Raw genomic sequence first — 23067 nt, 5'->3', positions numbered from 1 at the left:
CCCACATCAGGCTCTGTGCTGACAGCTCGGAGCCTAGAGCCTGCTTTGGACTCTCTATCCCCCTCTCTCTCTGCCCCTCTCCCACTTGTGCTGTCTCTCTCTTCCTCAAAAATAAATAAACATTAAAAAAAATTTAAAAAAAAAAGATTTGAAAAAATATAAAACAGACCTCCTTTCCTCACTAATATTTTTGTTTAGGAAAAGAGAGTTATTTTTAATAAAAGATGTTATTTACATTAACATTTAATGGGTTTATATGTATATATATTATCTAATTTTAGAATTTTATATATTTTTTTATCTAATATTTTAGAAGTTTTCAGTTTTAACTTGTAATACAGTAAATATCAATAGATATAATCTATATAAAAGCACTTTGGAGTCCTCAATATTTTTAAGATTATAATAGGTCTGAGTTGCTGATATAACCTATATCAGCTTTAGTTTAGGAGTTTTGTTTTTTTTACTGGATCATCATACTAGCTTTCCTTACTATTTTTGACACTTAAGAGTTACAGCATGAAACCCGGGTAGAAAATAAAGATTGAAAACAGATACATACAATTGTAAGATCAAGACATAATTCAGTTCAATTCATTATTTCATAGTTACAAACTTATGAATTACAAGTCTCTATAATAAATGAAAATAGTATAGCAATCATATTTCAGAAGTATAGTTTCCAAGTTTATTGTTCCTGCATCTGTTTTTATTTAGCGTAATTTTTCTTCTGGAAAATTATTAGCAAAATTGATAAAGATATATTAAAGTTAAACATTTTGTAATACATAAACTGAATGTTTTTTAAAATGAGATTTATAATATTTAAGTGACATAATTAGAAAGATAGTTAAATATTTTTAAATTATACTATATAAGTATTTTTGGATAAAGTTGATAGCTGTGATTTTTGGCGCCTTTTGAAAACTAGGGCTGTAGACTGCATTTTGTGAAACCACTGCTGCCTCCTTCACTGCCGCCAGTCTGAGCAGTGGTTAACTTTCTGTTTCATTGTCTTTGAACTTTATTAGTTTGAATCAGTTTTCTTCCCTGTGTCACACATTTTTTAAGCCAATAAATGTCTTCATTTTTAAGTCAATTATAGCTAGATTATTGAAAATGTTTTTTCTTATAGATGTTTAAAACTTGTTTTTTATTTTAATGGCTTTCTTCTTAGCTATAATATTGTGTTAGTAGTCCCTTTAGCCTCTCTTTTCTCAAACTATTGAATTTATGCATTTATTTACATTTGAATTATCTACAATTTGATTGACTACAGGTTTAGAAAATGTACAATCTGAATTCTCCTTTGCATCTTAGTTGAGTTTATATCAGGTTTCCTTTCATGTTTTCTTTATGGTTTAAGAATCATATTGGGGGCTCCTGGGTGGCTCAGTTGGTTGAACATCTGACTCTTGGTTTTGGCTCAGGCCATGATCCCAGGGCTGTGGGGTCAAACCCTGTGTGGGACTCTGTGGTGAGCTTTGAGCCTTCTTAAGATTCTCTCTGTCTTGCCCTCTGGCCCTCTCCCCTGCTTGCACTTGCTTGCTCTCAAGAAAAAAAAAATTTTTTTAATATTTTTAAAATTAAAAAAAAATCTTTTCTTCTGTAGATTAAGATTAAAAGGCAAGATGTAATTTGAATGAATGAAGTGTATAAAAATAGACAGTGTCCCAGGTGTTATGTAAACTTTATTTTCTTATTTTCAAATTAAAAGTAGGAGCAATTGATAATAAGTGTATTCTAAACCCCTTCAGTATAGGAGAGAATATTTATAGAACTAGCGTATACCAAAATACAAAAGGTAATTGTGAAGTTAACACACATTAGATATGTAGCATTTGGACTTGGGTGTAATACATAAATGCAAAACCCAGCTGACTCCCTCTCTTAATGAGACTCTTGGGAATAGGCCCTGCACAGCAAGGTGCTGCCCATCAGAGAGAGTTAATATTTATTCTGTAAAAAACCAGTGTTGAATATCACTGCATAATAATCAGGTTCCAAAATCTGGCATTTATATCTTTGTTTGCTCAGGCCTCAAATAGATTCCATTTACTGGGGAAAGAAAGATCAGTGATTTGCCTGGTTATGCTGGGGAAAGTCTACAAGCAAATATTACTTCTGTCTTTATTCATTGTGGTGGGAAGAACAAAGTATTTAATCTACTTATTAAATCACACGTGATAATGCCAACTGTTAGGATTGAAGGATTAAGCAAATACCTTAGATGGCTGGTTTATTGAGTCTTCGAGCTGCTTTCAGGAGTAACTACTAGCCTATACAGCACTCACATCCAGTTTTGACATTTGTGAAAACTTATCAGAACCACAGCACCAAATTTACCTGCTAAACAATGTGCAACTCAGTACACCTGGGACCAAGCAGATCTTCATTTTTGAATTCTATATAAGAAGCAGAATAACTTTGATTACACCTTTAGGGTTATGTGGATGACATACTAAGCACTGGAAGACAAGATACCTTACAGAACAATGACTAATTCAGTATGGAAACTTTCTTTAACTTTAGTTGCATTGATTTTAATCGGGATTGTCTGTGTCCTACAACTACTGTACAACTCAGATTCGCATCGTAGAAACTTGCCACCATGGGAGATCTGATACTTGGTCACTCTGAGCTGAGATCTGTGAAATGCTGACAGTCCCTTTCTTTGCTCAGTCTTTGTCCAGCTGAACCTATTTGCCAGGGCTTAAAGAAAGCCTAACAGTGGAATACAGTATTTGAATTAAATATCATTTCTGTAATCTTTACATCTCAGGTGTATCAGCCGCTCTTCTTTCTACAATACGCAGAAGTTCTAGGAATGGGATTTCTGTATATGGGATTTCTTATTTAAGTTTCAGACTAGAATTAGCACTCTTAGAAAACTAACTTCGTCGCAAAGGGCATTTATTTTACTCTATTCTGAACACACCCATCTTTCCCATCTGCTGTTGGACTGATTACTTATCAGCATAATAGGTGATTTCTGACAGAAATTCCCTAAATGGATCCTTAGTTACCACTGTTACTGATCTTACATATATTTCCATTGAATTTTCTTAGTATTCCAACTGATTTCAAGCTCAAGAAATTCTTTTCCTCCTTCTGTTTTTGTTGTTGTGTGAGGCAACAGCAATTCCAGCATATGAGCTCTATACTATTCTTGAGTTCTTCTTGCCTTCCTGCCTATCTTATGTAGTTTTCTTTTTCTTTGTTTTTAATGGTTCTTTTTTTTTTTTTAAGTTTATTTTGAGAGAGAAAGAGAGCAAGCGTGGGGGAGGGGAAGAGAGAGATGGAGAGAGAATCTCAAGCAGGTTCTACACTGTCAGCGCACAGCCCAAGGCAGGGCTCAAACTCATGAACCATGAGATCATGACCTGAGCCAAAATGAACAGTCAGATGCTCACCTGACTAAGGCATCCAGGTGCCCCTCTTTTTCTTTGTTTTTAAGAACAGTTCTTGTTTGTGGCTAAGTTAAGCTTTCCTGGTTTGTGGTTGCTTACTCTGTACATTTCTTTGGTTCTTGAGTTTAACATATTGGACCAATTTCTGAATATGCTGGCCATACCAGCCATTCATATATTCATGCATTCTTTCATCTGATACATTTTTGAGCACCTATACTATGTCAGAACTGTGAATGCAGTCCTTAACACATTTCTAGGACAGAAATCCCCAATCCTTCCTGGTCTTTTTTGGTCTCATCCTCTTGTATACTTTTTCCTTTATTCAGAAGCTGACTTTATCACTGCTCTTTTTTAGAGGCAGGTTAGCCAAATTTTCTACCGAAAGAGGTAGGGACAGTGGGGCTATTAATCACAGATGCACTAGAGTTATCAAATACTAGAACTTTACAGTAAGATAGATTTGTGAAGACATGATTTTTATAATCATTTTCTATTACTAACAAATCTGTCTCCTCTTGTCCCTTAAACCACCGCTTGACATTTCCTATTCCTAATTCTTTATTGTGATGGCTGCAAACCTGGAAGAATGGCAGACATACTTGGGGAGCTTTAAAAATAAACGGTTTCCTAGGCAGAAACCAGAAATACTCTGATTCTGCCCATTTGTTTTACATTCTTTCCATTTTAAATACTAAGTTCATATGAATCTTTATGAAATACCATTTTCCTCACATCATTCCTTTTCCCCACTTGTCACTGGTACCTCTAATGCCTACTGGCAATGAGCAAGTTACTTATCTACTTTAGTTTTATCCATTTATTCAACAAGTATATATTGACTGTCTACTGTGTGCTAGAAACTGTTAATAAATATTGAGGATACAGTGGCATTGGTGAAAAGATGGCAGAGAACAAATGTTGTGTAATGTTTCAGTAATTATAACATATCAGTGTATATATAATATAATCTCAGGGGCCTTAAAAAAATGAAACATGTTAAGTTAGAAAGTGATCAGAGTGGTAGAAGAAAGGACACTCTTTTAGAAAGGTTGGGCAGGGAAGGCTTGTGTGATGCAACAACATTTGAGCCAGCACGTGAATTACAGAAAGAAATGTGCTGTTCAAATGGTAAGCAGAGGAAGCAGAGTATGTTAAGAGTTTAGATATTACTCTGAATGCAATGGGGAGCTACTTGAGGGTTTCTTTCTTTTAATTTTTTTAAATAATAGAGTATTGTTATGTAGTTTGCATTTCAAAAAGATCAACTGAGTGCAGTATGGAGAATGCACATGGAGGGAGAGAGTCATAGTAGAAGGATATAACTGAAGTAAAAAAAAAAAAAGATGATCCTGGAGGTGAGAAATGAACCAGTTTCTGATTCTGGTGATGACAGAGTAGCTTGTATCAGAGCATCCCTTCTGCCAACAACTGTAGAGTTTGGATAAAATACACAAAACAATAAATTTAAGACATAAGAGAACAGACAAGGCATGAGGACTTAAGTGGCCACAATACTAGAGAGAAGGATCGTACATGAGGTGTGAGCCCTACTTTCATCTTGGCTGTTAGCCTAAGGACATTTGTCTGTTCACATCATTGATACAGAGTCAATCAGAGAGTGCTGGGAATTCTTTTAGTTTCTCTAGGCTAGAGAAACAGAAGGTGGAACTTGGACCTGCCACTGAAACCAGGACTTTATTGAGATAGCTGCAGACAGATGTGTCTGAAGTTATACATGCAGTTTTCCTGTGAGGTGTTTGCCAACTTTTAGCTACTTGAAGCATAGAGCAAAAGTCTCATAAACCAGGCTGAAAGTTGCAGGTAGGAAGCTAAAAAAGCTGATTATAAAGATTTCACAGTTTTGGTCTGGAGATAAAGAGGTTAGAGTTTAAGGTCAAACAAGTTGGAGGGGCCTTGTAAAATACTGTAGACTTTTATTTGTGACCCCAGAAAGATTCCACCTTGGTAGTAAGAGATATTCAGACAAAGACCAGCCCAAAAAAGTCCTACAATTGGTGCCCTTAAACAGTGAAAAGTGATGTTTAAGTACACTCCCTTCCTACCTGAGCAAAAATAAATCTACTCTAGAGAAAGGTAGGGTTAGTGCAGCTACAAACTTTTATATACAGTGTCCAGTATTCAATCAAAAACCGCTCACTATGCATATCAGGAAACAAGATCTAATGACCAAAACTAAGAAATAAAAAAAGGTAATTGAAATATCTATTGGAGATGCAAATAGTAGACTTTTAAGTAATTGTAGTAGAAAATATTAATAAGGATTAGTAGTACCAGAGAACTGAAGTATGTAAGAATGTATAAATATTCATTCAAAATATTCATTCAAACCAAACACATACAGAACTTATCCAAAAATTGATCATATGCTGAGTTATAATTCATTTCATTGAATTTCAGATTGAAATCATCTCAAGTGTGTTCTCTGATCACAGTGGAATTAAGCTATAATTAATAACAAAAATATAACTAGAAAATGCTTATGTGAGTAAAAATTGAGAAGGACTTCTAAATAAGTCACGGATGAAAGAAGTTAAAATTAAAATGGAAAAATAAATGGAAAGTAGTGATAATGAAAATATAACATGTAAAATTTGTGCTTAGGGAAAAAAAGACTTACGTAGGCTCATGTATTAAAAAAAAATAAAGGCTGAAAGTCATTGATCAAGGTTTTCATCTCAAGAAGCTATTTAAGAAAAGTAATACATCCAAAAAGAAGGAAAGAAATAAAGGGAAAAAAATCAATTAAATTGAAAAAATATATACAATAGAAAAAGCTCAACAAAACTAAAAGGTGGTGGTTTTAAAAAGATTAATACAATTGGTAAGCTTCTAACAAGACTATTCATACAGAGAAAAAGATTATAAATTACCAGTACAGAAATAGGCCAACCAACCTCATAGGCCGTATAGGAGTTAAAAATCCTAAAAGGATATTATGAGTAATTCATACCTATAAATTTTATTTTTTTAAGGTTTATTTATTTATTCCAAGGTGGGGAGAGGCAGAGAGGGAGGGAGAGAATCCCAAGTAGGCTCTGCACTGTCTGCACAGAAACTGACGCAGGGCTCAAGCTCACAAACCACAAGATCTTGACCTGACTTGAAATCAAGAGTAGCACACTTAACCAAGTCACCATACCTAGGAATTTTAAAATTTAGATGAAATGGACAAATTCTTTGAAAAAAATTATAAAACTAACTTAAAAAGGAAGAAAACATCTGAATATTTTGGTACCCACTAAAGAAGTAGAATCTATAAAGTCTTTCCCTTGCAAGCCCAATTTTTAGTTGAGTTATTCTTATAGATTTGTAAGAATTATTTGTATTTTATAAATGAGAGCTTTTTGTCATATGTATATAATGCAGATATCTTTGCCTACTCTGTAATTTGTTTTTTTTTACTCTCTTAAATGATTATAGGTTATCCCCTGAAACAGGAGGGAAGGTAGAGTATATAGAGCATATAGATTTTAGTTCAGTTAGGTTGGTTGGTTTGGTGGTGGGATGTTTCCTGTCTTCTCAATGTGTCTGTTTTTTGTTTCCTCTTAGAGTAAGGTAGGGCTAGTATTGTAACTCACACAATTCTTGAGAAGATTAAGTATTTTAATGTATATAAATATCTTAATGTATCTTAAGCCAGAGCTAAGCATATATTAATTAAGCCAAGCTGTAAGGCTTTCCCACTTTATGGCCCCAACAACTTTTATAAGTCTGTTTATCTCCTGTTCTAGTAAAAGTTCTTTTGTTGAAAGAAAAGAAACTTAAAATTAGCACAGTGTATTATCACAATATAATAGAGAATTCCACAAACATACAAGGACAGGAAATTAGGTGCAGGCCAGTTTTGCATGAATTGAAATTAATAAATCAGGAAGCAGGGCTTTCCCCACATTTCTTATCTAGCAATAGCACAGTCTCCTGTGTCTAACTTTCTCTGGCGAGCAACTTTCCCACCTTCTGCTCTGGTGAAATCATAGCCTTTTGATTCAAACCACCACTACCAGTCTCTGTGTCTTTCAAAGGAAATTTCAGGAGAGAAACTTGAGACTGCTGACCAGTGGTTTGCTTCTTCCTTCCTTTTGTTCTGATCAGCCACTGCTATTTGTAGGTTCCCCAAGGCTTACTCAGCAGGAATAATGGACTGAGCCCTGGGCAAACTAAAAGGGGTTTTGAGTTTGATGAACAAATTGACTGCCCTGCTAATCACATTCATATCGTTCCTTTTTTTCACAATACTGCTGCTTCTAGTTTGTCAGGTTTTACCACTGTCTAGATTGACTCCTTTTTGATCTTTCCTATCCAGAGGTTTGGTGAATTCACTAGAGGTATAGACATTTCTAAAGAATGTTGTGTGTGTTTTTTGTTTTTTGTTTTTTTCTGGGCACCTGGGTGGCTCAGTTGGTTAAGCATCAGACTCCATTTTGGCTCAGGTCATGATCTCAAGATTTTGGCTCAGGTCATGATCTCAGGGTCTGTGAGTGAGTTCAGATCTCATGGTTTGTGAGTTGGGCCCTGTGTCAGGCCTCTCGTGTTGACAGTACGGAGCCTTCTTGGATTCTGTGTCCCTCCCCAGCTTGCTCATCCTCCCTCCGTCCCTCCTTCCCCCCCCCCTCAAAAATAAATAAGTAAACTTTTTTAAAAATGCTTTTTTTCTCCATACCAGGTGATTGACCATCATGTATAATGATTAGCGTCACCTTTATTCTCAACTGCCATTGCATTGTTTTGATTTTCTATCTCATTAATCTTCATAGATTTTCTGGAGATTGGTGGGAGGGTTGCATGAAAATGAAAGCAATCGAATTAAAAAATTCTCATTACAAATGTGACCTCTTATATTCTTTAATTTTAAACAGAGTCCAGGAGAAATGCTTTGGATTATTAAAAAAAGCAAAAACAAAAACAAAACTGGCTAGTCTCAACTACTGAATGATATTACCCCTTTCAAAAGTAAAATTAAATTATTCACATTTAGTCAGAATTGTCTGCTTATGTGATTTTCTACTAGAATATATGGTTTTGTGTAACTTTATTGTGAGTTTGTTTTTTCCAGTTAAAATATTTGGTAATAGTTTTAGGATGTTACGGGTGCAAACTCAGTAACTCATGATTTGGATGCATGGTACGTAATGAAATTTGGTTCAATATTAGTTATCTAAAACCTCCCTCTGGAAGGATAGGTGGGAAGTTTTCTTAAACAAGTGGTGTGGCAATGGTCATTTAAAAAAAAAAGAATGGACTCTGCTCTTCATGTTTTATAAGGGGACTCATTTTAATTAGCATGTTAATTTGGGCATTGAAGTAGAGTTACGTAAAGTCTCTGACCCGAGTAACTCAATATTAATAGTTACCTCCCTACAGCTGATAGAAAATTAGTATGACATATGGTACCCTATATATTTAGAGAAACAAATGACAAAAAAACAAACTTTATATAATCAAAACCTACCTGTTCTTATCTACTTAAATATTTTTTAGTCTTTATCAAATGTATATTTTGACTGAATTGTTATTTACATATTAAAATGCTTATATTTTTGATTACAGTGGACAAAATATTTTTTTAACCTGTAATTTTTTTTTTCACATTTGATTCTTTCTTCTTCCTTTTAGGGTAGAGCCTGGATTAGAGTAGCACTCATGGAAAAACATTTATCTGAATACATCTCTACAGCTCTGAGAGACTTCAAAACAACCAGGTTTAAAAGTCTTTTTGATTTTCAAATATATATTTAAAAGAATCACCTAAAGATTAGAAGTAAGAATAAGATGAAGATTCATTCCTATCTTAAGTCCTTAGCTATTTTATTTCCTCTTTTTTTGTACTGCTCAGGTAAATCCACTATCTTCTCAGGAAAATGCCATTTGTCAGCTAACCATGTATCTTCTTGGGTTTATCTTTTCAGGCTTTACATTATACCTAGAGTATCTTTCTGAATCATTTCTATTTCTCACACTTTTAATAGTTGAAGTTCATTCTCTCCACAGGCTTTTCCCTGACCAATTTGAAGAAAAATCTCACCATCAGATTCCTATAGCATTCTTTCTCTTTCTATATTACATTTATTTTATTTCTTTCATTTAATTCATACATATAACTAGTGATTCCTCAGTTGTCTTTTTAAGGCAGGCTAGACTAGTGTTGTTTTTCTTAGGTTGTATACACGTAAGAGATGACATACTGTGCCATGTGACTTTACTTTTTTACAATGATAAAAGAAAAGGTTCATATTAGGACAACAGGCATTCCTATAAAACTCTGGTCTGCTAATCTCTATGCTTATAACTGTTGTTAAAAAAATGATTTTCTGCATTTCAAAAGTATTTGTAAATGAAAATATTCAGTACTTTCAGTACCTTAAACATGGACTATTCAATACAGTGGCCACTAACCACATGCCACCATGTAAATTACTGTCAGTTAAGAGTAAATAAAATTACCAAATCGCTTCTTCAGTTGCCATGTCACATTTCAGGTGTTGAGTAGGCATGTGCAGCTAATGACTACCAAACTGGACAGCACATATGTAGAACATTCTATTGGACCACACTGCCTTAGGCACTTCTAAATTACCATACATATTACTACCTCATAAATCATATTTCTGAAAGAGAAGAAAAGAGTGACAACTAGAAACCAGTTTTGATAGAGCAATTAGGGCCATATATAAAGAACTCATATATCTGGAATCTTAATTTCCATGTCCTGTTGCAATATTTGGCATTTTGGATTTTGAAAAAATCTGGGCATTTATTATGATACATTTTTGCTTTGTTTTTTTCCCACTTTACTTAGGTATAATTGACATATTTTGAAGTTTAAAGTGTACAACATGTTGATTTGATACACTTATTACTATCAAATGATTACTGTCATATCACTAACACTTCCATCATGTCACATAATTGTTTGATATATACTTACTGAATTCTTTTATTGCAGTATGATTCCTTGGGCAGTGAAATGATGAACTCTTAGATGTTTGAGATGAACTTTGTGAAATGAAAATTTTGTTACTTCTATTTATTATTTCTAGTAAATAAGTTTAATTATGGAAGATACCAAATATTGAGGATACTAAGGTTTTGAAGATAAAAGTAGTATAAGAATCTCATAGATCAAACCTATAAATCCTAAATCAATGAAATCAAAATGAAGTTTACACAATAAACATCTCCTGTGCATTTGCATAGTTGCATTAAAGTTATGCTAGTCTTCTGAATAGAAATTAAAGCATTGATAATCTAAGTTGTTAGTCTTGTTTCTTAGACAAATGAGTGGAGTAGAAATAGTTCTTGAATAGATCATTTTTAGACTGAGTAGTTCAAATATTTAAAGGGAAATGCTTTTTGGCTTGTTCTTAGGTGTTAGCTGTCTTTTTTGATAAAAAGGAAATGATTCAGCTCTAAAAAAGTCCATGAAGTAAAAATACTCTTGTAAAAATATATAAGCACACATTATTGAAACAGAAACATGGCTTAGTAAATGTTTCTACACATATGCAAGCAAATATATGTTTATATAATATATGCACCCATAGTATTTAAGTGCTAATACAATGGCTCTAATTTCCAGAAAAGGAAGGAGGGTGTTATTTCAGAATTCTCATCTTAGAAGTTAAAAAATGCAGTTGCAAAAAGTCTTCCTTTTTAAAAGCAAAACAAAACTATGCTATTTTTTTTTTTTTTACTGAAGTCAAACCAAAGAAACTTCTTAATTATAAATAAATTTGATTGTGAACCTCTGGCTGAAACATACCTATTTGGAAGATTAGGCTTGTGAAATGCAAGCAAAGTATTGCAAAGAATAGTTATACCTTACCTTTTGTCTGGATGCTCCTGACATAAGTGCTTGTAGAACAATGAGAAATGATCTCTGGTCCTTTAGGAATCTTGAGAGTGTCTGAATCAAGTCTTCTTTTCTTGTTCTACTCTTCACAGATAAAGAGTAATGACGTCCTTTAAAATGGTGATGCAAGTGTTTACCCCAGGACAGAAGGAGGAGCTACATGAGCTAAGATAGGCAAGCTTGAGAATAATAATCTGTGAAAATCCAAGGATAAGATTGGGTGAAGAAGTAGGGGAACAGAAATATAGTAAATTATCTTGTAGGAGCACATCACATGGCTCTGTAGTGTTAGAGAAATACAAGTGATTTTTTTTTTTTTTTTTTTTTTTTTACTAAGATGGAGGATGTCTTAGTAGCAGTTGGAAACAACCCTTGCAGGGTTTCTGGTTTAGGGATTGAGGGGTTACTGGGAAATAGCCAGAGTTGGGAGGTTAGAGAGTTGAGATTAGAATCCAAACTTAAAAAAAAAAAAAAAAGGTGGGCAATTGTTTTTGTAGGTTACTGGGAAGACTGAGAAATAGAGAAGTAAAGTAGAAACTGAATTAATTTGTTCCAAGTTTTAATTTCTCCCTACACACAGACTGAAAAATAGTTACAAAAGTTAAGCTAAAAAACACAAATGTGATACTTGAAACAAGATAAGATTGAAACCATTCTGGTAAGAATTTGAAGTAACAAATATGGAAAATATGAAGTAGAGATAAAATTAGTTTTGTAGAGACCTGTTTGTTACTTTACAATTGTACCGCAGTACTTAATTTATGACAAAAGTTGTACTCAGAAGAAATAATAATTTTTTTATACTATAGTAGGTGTAAGAGAAGGAAGGAGTGAAGTATGAAACCAAACTTCAAAAATTAACTGAGCTGTCACAAAGTGAAAAAGGAGTTGATAAATACTTTTCCCACTTACAGAAAAGTAGATAGAATAGTGAAAAATTACCATATCTTTCAAGAGCTAAGAAAGACTTAGAATCTGAATCTGTTTAAATTGTAAAATACAATAATTAAATATTTTATAAATATATATTTAAAATATATTAAATATTTTAAAATAATTTATTTCCTAAAAATATAAATAAAATACTTATATTTTATATTATTAAGATGAAAAACATTAATAAAACTTGCTTGTGCACTACTACCTTATTTCATGTACAAAAATTACTGAAAATGGATCAGACTTCCATGAAAACTCTTGGAAGAAAACATAAATGTAAATCTTCCTGACCTTGGATTAGGAATAATTTCCCAGATATAATAGCAAATACACAAGCCACTAAAGAAAAAGTAGATACATTGGCATAATCAAACTTAAAACCTTTTTGCTTTGAAGAATATCATCAAGAAAGTGAAAAGATGATCCAAAGAATGGGAGGAAATTTTTGCAAAGTTAAATGTCTGATAAGGGACTTCTATCTAAAATATGTATAAAGTACTCTTACAACTTAGTAATAAAAACGAAAACAAAACATTTAAAAATGAGCAAAGAATCTGAATAGGCATTTTTCTAGAGAGGATGTACAAATGACCAATAAACACATGAAAGATGCTCAACATCAGTAACAGGGAATTGCAAATCAAAAACACAATGAGATATTACTGCTCATCCACTAGGATGGCTAAAATCAAAAGAACAAATAATAACAAGCATTGGCAAGGAGCTGGAAAAATTGAAATCCTCATACGTTGATAGAAGGAAACAAATCATGTAGCCCCTTTGAAAACCAGTCTGGAAGTTTCTCAAAAAGTTAAATATAGATTTACCACATGACCCAGCACATAACTCCTATATATATGGATACATATATGTATGTGTGTGTGTAGCTATCTATAGATACATATATATCTACATATGCATATATGTGTATATGTATTTCCGAGAGAATTGAAAATATGTTCACAAAAAGCATATATACGGACGTTCATTGCAGCATTACTCATAATAACCAAAAAATGGTAACAACCCAAATGTCCTATCAACTGACAAATGAATAAACAAAATACATATTCCATACTGTGGATTGATATTCAGTCATAAAAAAGAAATGAAGTACTTCTTATGCCACTACTGGTACTTGCTTCTGTGCTCATTCAGTGTGGACCTGATACCTCCTTTGTAAAGTGGCAGAGGAGGATACTCTGAAATTCTCCATGGTCAATGAAAAGCCCAAGGAAGGAGTCAAGACTGAGAAAAATGATCATATTAATTTGAAGGTGTTGGGTCAGGATGCTTCTGTGGTGCAGTGTTAAGATTAAGAGGCGTAAGGGTGTCTGAGTGGTTCAGTCGGTTAAGCATCCGACTTCAGCCCAGGTCATGATCTCAAGGTTCATGGGTTCGAGCCCCGTGTCAGACTCTGTGCTGACAGCTCAGAGCCTGGAGCCCGCTTCAGATTCTGTATCTCCCTCTGTCTGCCCCTCTGCTGTTTGCACTCTGTCTCTCGCATCGTCTCAAAAATAAACAAACATTAAAAAGTAAAAAATAAAAAAAAAGATTAAGAGGCATACAACACTTAGCAAACTAATGAAAGCCTTCTGTCAACCACAGGGTTTGTCTATAAGGCAGATCAGATTCCCATTTGAAAGACAGCCAGCCAGTGAAACAGACATACCCACACAGTTGGAAATAGAGGAGGAAGATAAAACTGATGTGTTCCAGCAGCAGACAGAAGGTGTCTACTAAAGAAGGAACCTGCCACTTTGTTCCAGAACTATGTTCGTACAGACCAAGAATACATTCTGTGTTAAAAACCTCAGTTTGGGGCGCCTGGGTGGCTCAGTCGGTTAAGTGTCCGACTTCAGCTCAGGTCATGATCTCGTGGTTCATGGGTTCGAGCCCCGCGTCAGGCTCTGTGCTGACAGCTCAGAGCCTAGATCCTGCTTCGGATTCTGTGTCTCCCTTTCTCACTGCCCCCTCACTCACACGCTGTCTCTCAAAAATGAGTAAACATGCAAAAAAAAAAAAAAAAAAAAAGGAAAGGGGTGCCTGGGTGGCTCAGTGAGTTGAGCGTCCGACTTCGGCTCAGGTCATGATTTCACAGTTCATGAATTTGAGCCCTGCATCAGGCTCTGTGCTGAAAGTTCAGAGCCTGGAGACTGCTTCAAATTCTATGTCTCCCTCTCTCTCTGCTCCCCAGCTCATGCTCTGTCTCTCTCTCCTTCAAAAATAAATAAAAACATTAAAAAAAATTTTTTTAAATTAAAAAACTCAGTTTGGTTCCACCACATCCTGAGTACTAGTTGATAGTTTATTCTTTCATTTTCCCGTTCCTCATTCCTTTACTCTGCATGCAGTAACTGGTGTGTTCGCACTAGCATATTGCCTTTTTTTTTTGTACTAAATATCCAGTGGTATATTTTGATTGACATCAAATCAAGATGGAATGGGACAAAATAATGACTCTGTGAAAAGAAGCTCATTCTCCATGTTCTTCACAACTTTGAAAGATCAGTATTTCCTGACTTAGCCCTATATTGTGTGATCTTTATTCTCTATTCATTTTCCTTTCTGTCTTCGTAGAATTTTTAGAATGGCTTTAAATACCACCTGTATGATCATGACACCACATTTAAATCTCTAGCTAGCGAGTTTAGATCAGATTTTTTTCCCCTCTAATCTTCTTTACCTCTTCCTTAACAAGTGGTCTCACAATCTACCTACATGGTTGATCAAGTCAGAATCTAAAATTCGTATTTGATTTCTCTTTCTCCCTCATTTTCTATAATAATTCCTAATTATCAAGTCTTGTCAATCTTCTCTCCAAAATATATCTTGATCTATTTACCTCAATCTCCATGACGGTTACAGTAATAAATACCTTGTTTATCTCTTGTCTACACTCCCTTATTGGTGTCCTAATTGAGCTTCCAGTTTTCCCCCTTCTACTAGCCATTTATCTTCCAGCCAATCTTCTTGAATGTTAAAAGGATTGTGTTAATTCCCACTTAGGTCTAGAATGGTTTCTCTTCAAACATATTTCTTGGAGTCAAATCCTAGTTTCACCACTTTCTATCTGTAGAGTCTTACACAAGTTCTTAATCCCTCCCTGGCATAATATGTGCTGGTAAAGTTAAGGAAGATTATTCATATCAAGCATTTGTAACTGTGCTTGGCACTCAGTAAATGTTCACATTTATTATTAATGTTATAGGGCCTGCAGAGCCCTGTGTGATCAGACTTCTCTGGGCATAAGGCTTAACCCTTGAGAATGCCTTTCCTAATAGTGATTTTCTTCAGAGTTGAGTTCTCCTTCAGTTTTTCTCTACTTCAACAACCTATTTATTTGCTTATCCTACTTATCAAGTCTAATTACCTTTTTCTCTTGTTTGTTGCCTGTCCCCTCCCCTAGACGGTAAGCTTCATGGAGAGGGACCATGCTTAGGTCATCCACTATTTAACTTTCATACCTGGCACAGTTCTTGCCACATAGTAGGAACTTATTCTATACTTGTTGATAAAATAATTAATGAATCTCACATTCTTAGCAAGATATTTGGAGATTTACTTTTTAGTCAGGTTTCATTCTGATTCAGTTTGTCTTTGAATGGAATATAACATTTATTTATAATACTATAATCTATTTTGGATGTCATGAGGGAGACTTTTCTAACTTCCTCCCTTAAAATTTCATACATAGAGACTAAACTGGGCAAGGGAGCAAGAATGTGATAATGAAATTTCTTTGGTTTAGAAGAGAAACTTTCTCATACTTTAGTATTGCATTTTCAGTGTGTGTAATAACTTTTGACTCTCAAAAAAGGAAAATTTGAAGCCTGATATTATATAGTATCAGTATGATACTCTGGTGGTTCCTTTGGATGCAATTCAAAGGGTATTTGTTATTGAAGTACCTGAAGGGCCTTCAAATAGTTTTACAGAATGAACACCAAAGAAAGAATTATAGAGATATATTTCAATGAGAGTTAAATTATATATGATAAGAGAAAAAGTACGGTTGTTATTAGGATGTTATTTTAAATGGTTTTCTGGTTTCTGATATTTTTGTAGTCAACAAATGATTGGAAAGAGTATACCTAATAAAAAGTGGAAGCAGGGCACCTGGGTGGCTCAGTTGGTTAAGCGTCCAACTCTTAATTTAGGCTCACGTCATGATCTCACAGTTCATGAGATCAAGCCCCACATCAGGCTCTGCACTGTCAGTGACGGGCCTGTTCGGAATTCTTTCTCTGCTCCTTCCCCACTTGTTCATTCTCTCTCTCTCTTTCTCTCTCAAAATAAACATGGAAAAAAATTTTTACAGTGGAAGCTTTTCCTCCAGATACAGTAATATCAGTAGTTGCTCATAATTTTTCTTTGTTTCTAACATGTAACACTTCTTTAGGGATACAATCTAATGTATAAAGCTTTAAATTGAAGTTTTAATACATCTTTTTCACCTTGGTACTTTCATTGTTTATAATATATTTTAGCAATTCATTATACTGTTTTGGTTAGGTCCTCCTCATACAATTATTTTCTTTAGAACAAAAAATATTTTCAATAAAAGGGAATTTTTTTAGTGTATACCTTACTATTATTGAATTTAGTCATTTAGGATTTACCCTTGGTTCATTTGTTACATAACTTTGATTATATAAGCAAACTTTATTAATGCTCCAGTTTTTCTATAAGATAAAATGTAGATGTTTACAGGTTTTTTTGAAGTCTTTTGAAAGGGTTGATAACAAGAGTCAGATTTCCAGTCAAAATTGATATGTTGATTTGATTAAGAGAAAAAAAATTAATTTTTCCTAACAGCTTCTTCTTTAATACATGGGAGTAATGTCTTTGGTTAAATGATAAAAATACCTTTTTTGGTTCAGATCACTTTAACTCAGTATTTTTTTGAATACTGAATTATTTTTTAAATGTTATCTCAGAAGTGTATTTTATGAAAAATACTTTTTTTCTTAGCTTGCATTAATAGTGAAGATGTTGAGCATACGGTGGACACCTCGTTAAGTAGCACTTCCTCTACCGTTTGTCCTCCCATCCCTTCTGGTTCAGTAAAAACTCATAATAAATGAGGTCTATGCAGCATTCCACTTCAGGTATTGTTTTATTTAAGTGGAATTATTTCACATATAGCAAGTGTTTCACTTATATTGGTTTACTTAAAAAATTATTAGTAAAACTTAAGCCAAAGAACTCCTCAAAAGAATATTGTATTAGATCTTTAGACTTTAAGAAATCTCTGAAACTGGTGAGATACGTGTGTGTTTTTGGTATTCTTCAGCAGTCCCTAACACAATGTTGACATTAGGAATAAGCAGAAATAGTTTTGATCTGACTCTTAGAATGTACTTTTAAGCATGGTGGACTCAAAATTAAAAAAGAAAAAAAAAAGACCTTTTCTTATATAGGGAAATACTAGGAATAATGGGTGACTCCCAGTTATCAAAAACCAGAATTCTTTTTAAGGCATGTGTTCAACAGAATTTGGGCTCTAGAGCCATTGTAATCATAACTCTTTACGGAGTCAAAATATTTTGTCAACAGCCATTTTAGCTATTGGAACAGTGGCAAAATCTCAGGTATATAAATTTACTTAAATATCTTTACCTTTTTGTGGAAAACCTTAAGTATGTAGAAATTTTTTCCACTTGTTTTGTTAATCTCTGTTAGGCTGGAAGTTTTAGTTTTTCTCTTTTTACATAAATCAATAAAAGCAATTCCCATATTTCCAAGGAAACACAAAACCTCTATTCCAGGCAAGTCTTCCCACATATTTGTTTGTATCTGACAGAAGGTCTCTTATTTTCCTTTGTACTTTTCACTCATTTAAAATTCCTTATGAACTATAATATAGGTTAAATTCTCTTTAAATATTTTTGTTTTATAGGAAGTGATAAGGTTTAAAAGAAAATATATAGAACTTAAAGTAAGAAGAATTATGTTTCTTCCTTGAGCAGTTTATCTGCATGAGCTTGGGCAAATTGTTTTAACCTAATTCTTAACTTTTCTTGATGGAAAATTTGAAACTAATAATAGTTCTTTCCACCTTTGCTTCATGGACTTTTTAAAGAAGTATCAAAGGATATGTTTGTAAAAGTATTTTTTAAACTATGAACTATGCAAAATTGGTGGATTATGAGCTTATTAAATTTTTTTGCAGCCTTAATAAACTCATGACTAAAAAGAGTAAGACAAATTCCGTTTACTAAAATGGAATAATTTAATTTGATAAATAAATTTTATTTAATTTTTTTATAAATAAAATAAATAAATAAAATTATTTTTATTTAATAAATAAAATTAATTAATTAATTAATTAAATAAAATAAATAAAATTTACTAAAATTCCATTAGTAAAATTTCCTTTTAGTTGGTGGGATCTTACAGAGTGGTGTCCACTGTCTATATCTAATATAAATAGGTAATACAATCAAATGATGCCTGGTTATTGAACATAAACTAGTTTTTGCACAGTATTATTTTTAAAAGTAAATACAATGATCGTACTTATTTGTGGAAAAATGCCATAGACTCGTATCATAATATTTTCTCAAAATACTTATTTTAAATATTTTAAAAACTGACATTAACCAAAACAATAAGCTTTACAAGAATTAAGAGAGGTGGATTCATAATTTATTTTGTCAGAGATAATGAATACTTCCTTTTTCATACGCAAACATCCTGCTAGCTCATTAGTATTGTAGTGTTAAAAGATTAGGATGAATTACTAATGATCACATCTCTCTAGTTCACCATTTAGTTAATAAATGGACTTTCTTGTACTTACAGGAAAGCAATGTGTGTTTGTCTTTTTCTATATATACAATAATATCTACAGAATTTCAAAATTAGACCAGTAAAAATGTGAATTTTCCACCTTTCAGATTACATTTATATTGCTTCGCTGTTAGGGAAACAGAGTAGGCAGTTTTGGCCAGTTGAAAGAGTTACTTTGGAAGTTCTTTTTAAAAGTGGTGGAAATACTTAGAATAATTTTTTGTTGTTGTTCTTATGGCAGCATTTTTTGTTTTTTTTCCTAAATATCTTCAAGAATTGGCTGATCCAAATAGTTTTTATTTTGATAAATAGAATTTAGTTCTTTATACCTTAGTTTGGTTTCTAAATAATTTCTACAGAGGATACTTCAGTCTGTTTTTAATATTTATATATTTACCCGTTTCATTTTATAGGCGATTTTATGACGATGGAGCAATTGTCTTGGGCGAGGAAGCAAATATGCTTGCTGGCATGCTGCTTGGACTCAATGCCATTGATTTCAGGTACTTAGTCTAAATGCATTCAGGTTTTAAATTATTCTACCTCATACCAGTTTCTACTTAGCTTTTATTCTTGGTTTGCTAATAAGAAGTAAAGCACACAGCTGGATATTGATATTTGATTCATGTCGTTCCCTTTCCAGTAACATCAGCTTTCTAACTGGGTTTGCTCTCAGCAAAGAGACTGTCTCAAAGTTAAGGATTTAACGGACATGTTTGTTCTGTAGTTTGGGCAAATCTTAGACTATATCTCCCCAGCAAAAGATTATGTACCCTTGTAGCCCTGAAGGAAGTTTTTGGATCTTATCTCTTAGTATTTTGCAGCTACTGCTATAAAGTGAAAAGATGCACTGAAAGTAGATGGAAAGCCAGAAAGATTTTCATGATCTCATGTGTTGAAATAAAAAACTCCTGGCATGATGTGTTTGGTATCTTGTGTTTATATTATGTATCTGGGCCATCAGAAATATTATTAATATTTGCTTCTATCATCAACAAGATGAATTGATTTCAGACTGAGTGTAAGTTCTAAAAAGGTAAATGTAAGTTTTTCATATATTCATGGAAGTATCTTTTTGTATTCTTTAATTGATCTAAGATTTTACATTATGCTAAAAATAAAAAGTTTGCTTATAACAATTTAAACATAAGATTAATGGAAATATTACAATTTTATTGAAAAATATAACTTAAAATCTAAGAGTATCAACAAAATAAGTATAAAACTTAAATGAAAATCTACTGTTAGATATTTAATAGAAATATAATGCTGCTCATTTTTAATACAGGTACCTTTTTTTTTTTAGCAAGTCACTGAGGGTACCTTTTTTTTTTTTTTTTAGCAAATCACTTCCTTTTCAAAATACTTTCATTTTCTCAGTATAACTTTCCTCTGTTTAAAATTTAATAAAGTAGTATTAGGTTATTAGCTTAATTGTTTAGAATACAAAAATGATAGATGCCATATGGAGGTTGTCTTTTTGATCCTTCTGAGTGTATTAATTTTTCACCTGTCATCCTGTTGGTTCTGTCTGAATCCTTTACATTTCTGTTTTTTGGTGCAAAAAGAAAACCTGGGATAAGAATGTGAACTCTTGGTTTATTGTAACCCAATGATACTGTATGATCAGCTGAAAGTAAATGTCTTAAAGATACATTAGTAATATTTCTGTAAATGAAGGAAAGCCCTTATAAAGTATTGCCACTTTGGCTCACTCCTTATTCAAGCATGAAACAGTATGGAGCAATACCAAGATACTCTTGATATTAACATTTATAAATGGAATTTCAATAGGCAGACTTCCCAAAGAAATCAGAACATAGGAGTTCATAGAATACTTTGTTTTTTGAAAGATCCACCTATATCTTGTAAATGTTCTTGTTTATGTTCCTAGTAGATGTACTTTTTTAATAACAGTGACCATAAAACTAAACACTTTTTTTATTATCCTATTGGCTACACCATCATACAAAACAAAGATTACTGGATTGGGAGACCAGAGGTCTAGAGTTTTTTTACTGGCTTTATGTGACTCCCAGTATGACTTTGGGCAAGTAGCAACCTTTCCTGTTGCCATGGCCTCAAAAAGGATCGACTGATGACCAAAAGGACTTTTTTTAGCTTTCTTTTTAGGTCTAAGACCCAGGCCCTTTCACTTATTCATAGTTTAAAAAACTGTCATCTTCTAATTAGTTAAATCTTTTAAAAATATAGTCAGCGGCATCTAAGAATTTGTATGAAAACATGAACAAGTCTTCATTTGAAAATCCTCTAATGACGTCTTAAAAAATCCAGTGAAGACTAAAATAGTGTCAAATAACGTTTGAACAGATTTCTCAGAAAATTTTTCTTTTGCATGATATATTCAGGTTAGAGTGTATTGTGCAGTCCTTTGTCATTGGTATTGAACGCAGAGTATCTTTATTGAGGTGTTTATTTGTAACAAGTAACATCTAAAATATGAATAAAAAATTTACCTACAATTTGATGAAACAAATGTCTCGAACCAGAGATTGTTTATAATGCTTAAGGTCGATTTAAAGGTTTGATGTATTATGTGACATATTTATTTGTTTCTTAGCTTCTGCCTCAAGGGAGAGGGATTGGATGGAAACTTTCCTGCTGTAATAGACTACACACCATATTTGAAGTTTACCCAGAGGTATATGACGTTTTGAAATATGTTATTGAAATCTTAATTTAGGGGCACCTGGGTGGTTCAGTCAATGGAACGCCCAACTCTTGATTTCAGCTTAGGTCATGATCCCAGGGTTGTTGGATTGAGCCCCACATTGGCCTCTGTGGTGAGTGTGGAGCCTGCTTAAGATTCTCTCTCTTTCCCTGTACCCCTCTTCCCTACTTGTGTGTGCTCTCTAAAATAAAAAAAAAGATAGAGAAAAAATAAATATTAACTTATAGTTTAATGTCTTGTGTAATATGTTCATCTGATTAAAATTGCTTTTATTTTAGTATCAGAAGTTATTCAAAAATACAGACTCCATTTGCAGACCCCAATGTGTTTAAACTTTTTACATAGTTGTAATTTCAGCGTAGTTTTTAGAAAACATCATGTATTTCTGTTGCTATCATCATTATAATAATAACTTTGATAGCTCTTTAATAGTCCATTGAGAGTTCAAAATTGTAATTCATCATTCAGATTGTTTTCCATTATAGAGGAAAGGATAATGAATGTTTTTGCAAATCAGTTTTCTTTTTGTTTCTGCTGTGAATTTACAGAGTTATTCAGGCAAATACAATGAAAAATTTTATGGCTCTTAAAGTGTGTCTTTTAAAAGAGTCTGTACCAATTTATCTTAATACTAGTATTGTATGAGAGTTAAGAATTTCCTACAATCTCACCAGCGTTGAAAATTAATCAGATGATATCTGTAAATTTTTTGAAGGTGTGATTACATAATTGGCTTCCTGAATAGAAAGATTATATACTTTAAAAGTGTTATGATCAAGCTAAAGCTTTAAGGAAAACAGAAAGAGAGTATTATAGGTATATATGTAATGTACATACACACACACGCACACTGGAAGATGCATTTATTGGGGATCTAATGTAGGAAAGAAACTTTACCAGCTGCCAGGGATACACAGATGTCAACAGTAAGGGCAATTCATGAAATTCTGAAAATAATAATATAGTCCCTGTCACCAGGATAATCATCATCTAGTGAGAGAAGTCCCTATGTGAGAGGTAGGAGTGTGAAGATACTTGAGGTGGTGAAGGAGTAGTAACACAGTCTTATGGTACCAAGATTTCTAACTTGAGTAAGTGGATCACTTGGGGAAAGTGATAATTCTAGTACTTTACATCTAAAAACCAAATAGAGCAAGAATTTTGAACAGGCATAAAATTATACTGTTTTGGGTATATTAGATTTCAGGACATTTTTGAAGACAGTAGTTCAAAAATAATACTAGTAGAAAGAATGCTAGTAATATTGAATGCTTATTGTATATCAGGCATTATTCAAAGTGCTTTCCTTCTATTAACTCATTTAATCCTCAAAAGCTAATTTTATAAATGAGAAAACT

The 23067-nt window shown here is 33.1% G+C and overlaps 2 protein-coding genes across 11 annotated transcripts in view; both read left to right on the top strand.

Moving 5' to 3' along the window:
* RUNDC3B (RUN domain containing 3B) overlaps positions 1-23067 on the top strand; it is a 149480-nt gene that overhangs the window by 58015 nt on the left and 68398 nt on the right. For all 10 annotated transcript variants that reach the window (XR_008296876.1, XR_008296875.1, XM_053218507.1 and 7 more), the window contains 3 exons: positions 9048-9133; positions 19431-19520; positions 21599-21679. Coding sequence is in view for 8 of the 10 variants with exons in the window: in XM_053218507.1 (XP_053074482.1) it covers positions 9048-9133; positions 19431-19520; positions 21599-21679 (257 nt within the window). In the remaining 2 variants the exon portion in view is untranslated. The remainder of the gene's footprint in view (positions 1-9047; positions 9134-19430; positions 19521-21598; positions 21680-23067) is intronic.
* Positions 9140-18469, top strand: LOC106987571 (small ubiquitin-related modifier 2-like). The gene is made up of 2 exons (XM_053217777.1): positions 9140-13523; positions 13765-18469. Exons 1-2 carry the CDS (start codon positions 13437-13439, stop codon positions 13963-13965), a joined length of 288 nt encoding a protein of 95 aa, XP_053073752.1. The 5' UTR covers positions 9140-13436; the 3' UTR covers positions 13966-18469.

The sequence above is a fragment of the Acinonyx jubatus genome, chromosome A2, assembly GCF_027475565.1.
Source record: "Acinonyx jubatus isolate Ajub_Pintada_27869175 chromosome A2, VMU_Ajub_asm_v1.0, whole genome shotgun sequence".
Taxonomy (NCBI): domain Eukaryota; kingdom Metazoa; phylum Chordata; class Mammalia; order Carnivora; family Felidae; genus Acinonyx; species Acinonyx jubatus.
Note: the sequence above shows the minus strand (reverse complement) of the source record. Positions and strands in the feature narration are given on the sequence as shown.

What these genes read in the sequence shown, in the direction of transcription:
- LOC106987571 (XM_053217777.1), top strand. Translation starts at nt 13,437, where the DNA reads ATGGTCAATGAAAAGCCCAAGGAAGGAGTCAAGACTGAGAAAAATGAT. An exon ending in TGGGTCAGGATGCTTCTGTG is followed by an intron (nt 13,524 to 13,764) that starts GTGCAGTGTTAA and finishes AAAAAGTAAAAA; the next exon opens with ATAAAAAAAAAGATTAAGAG.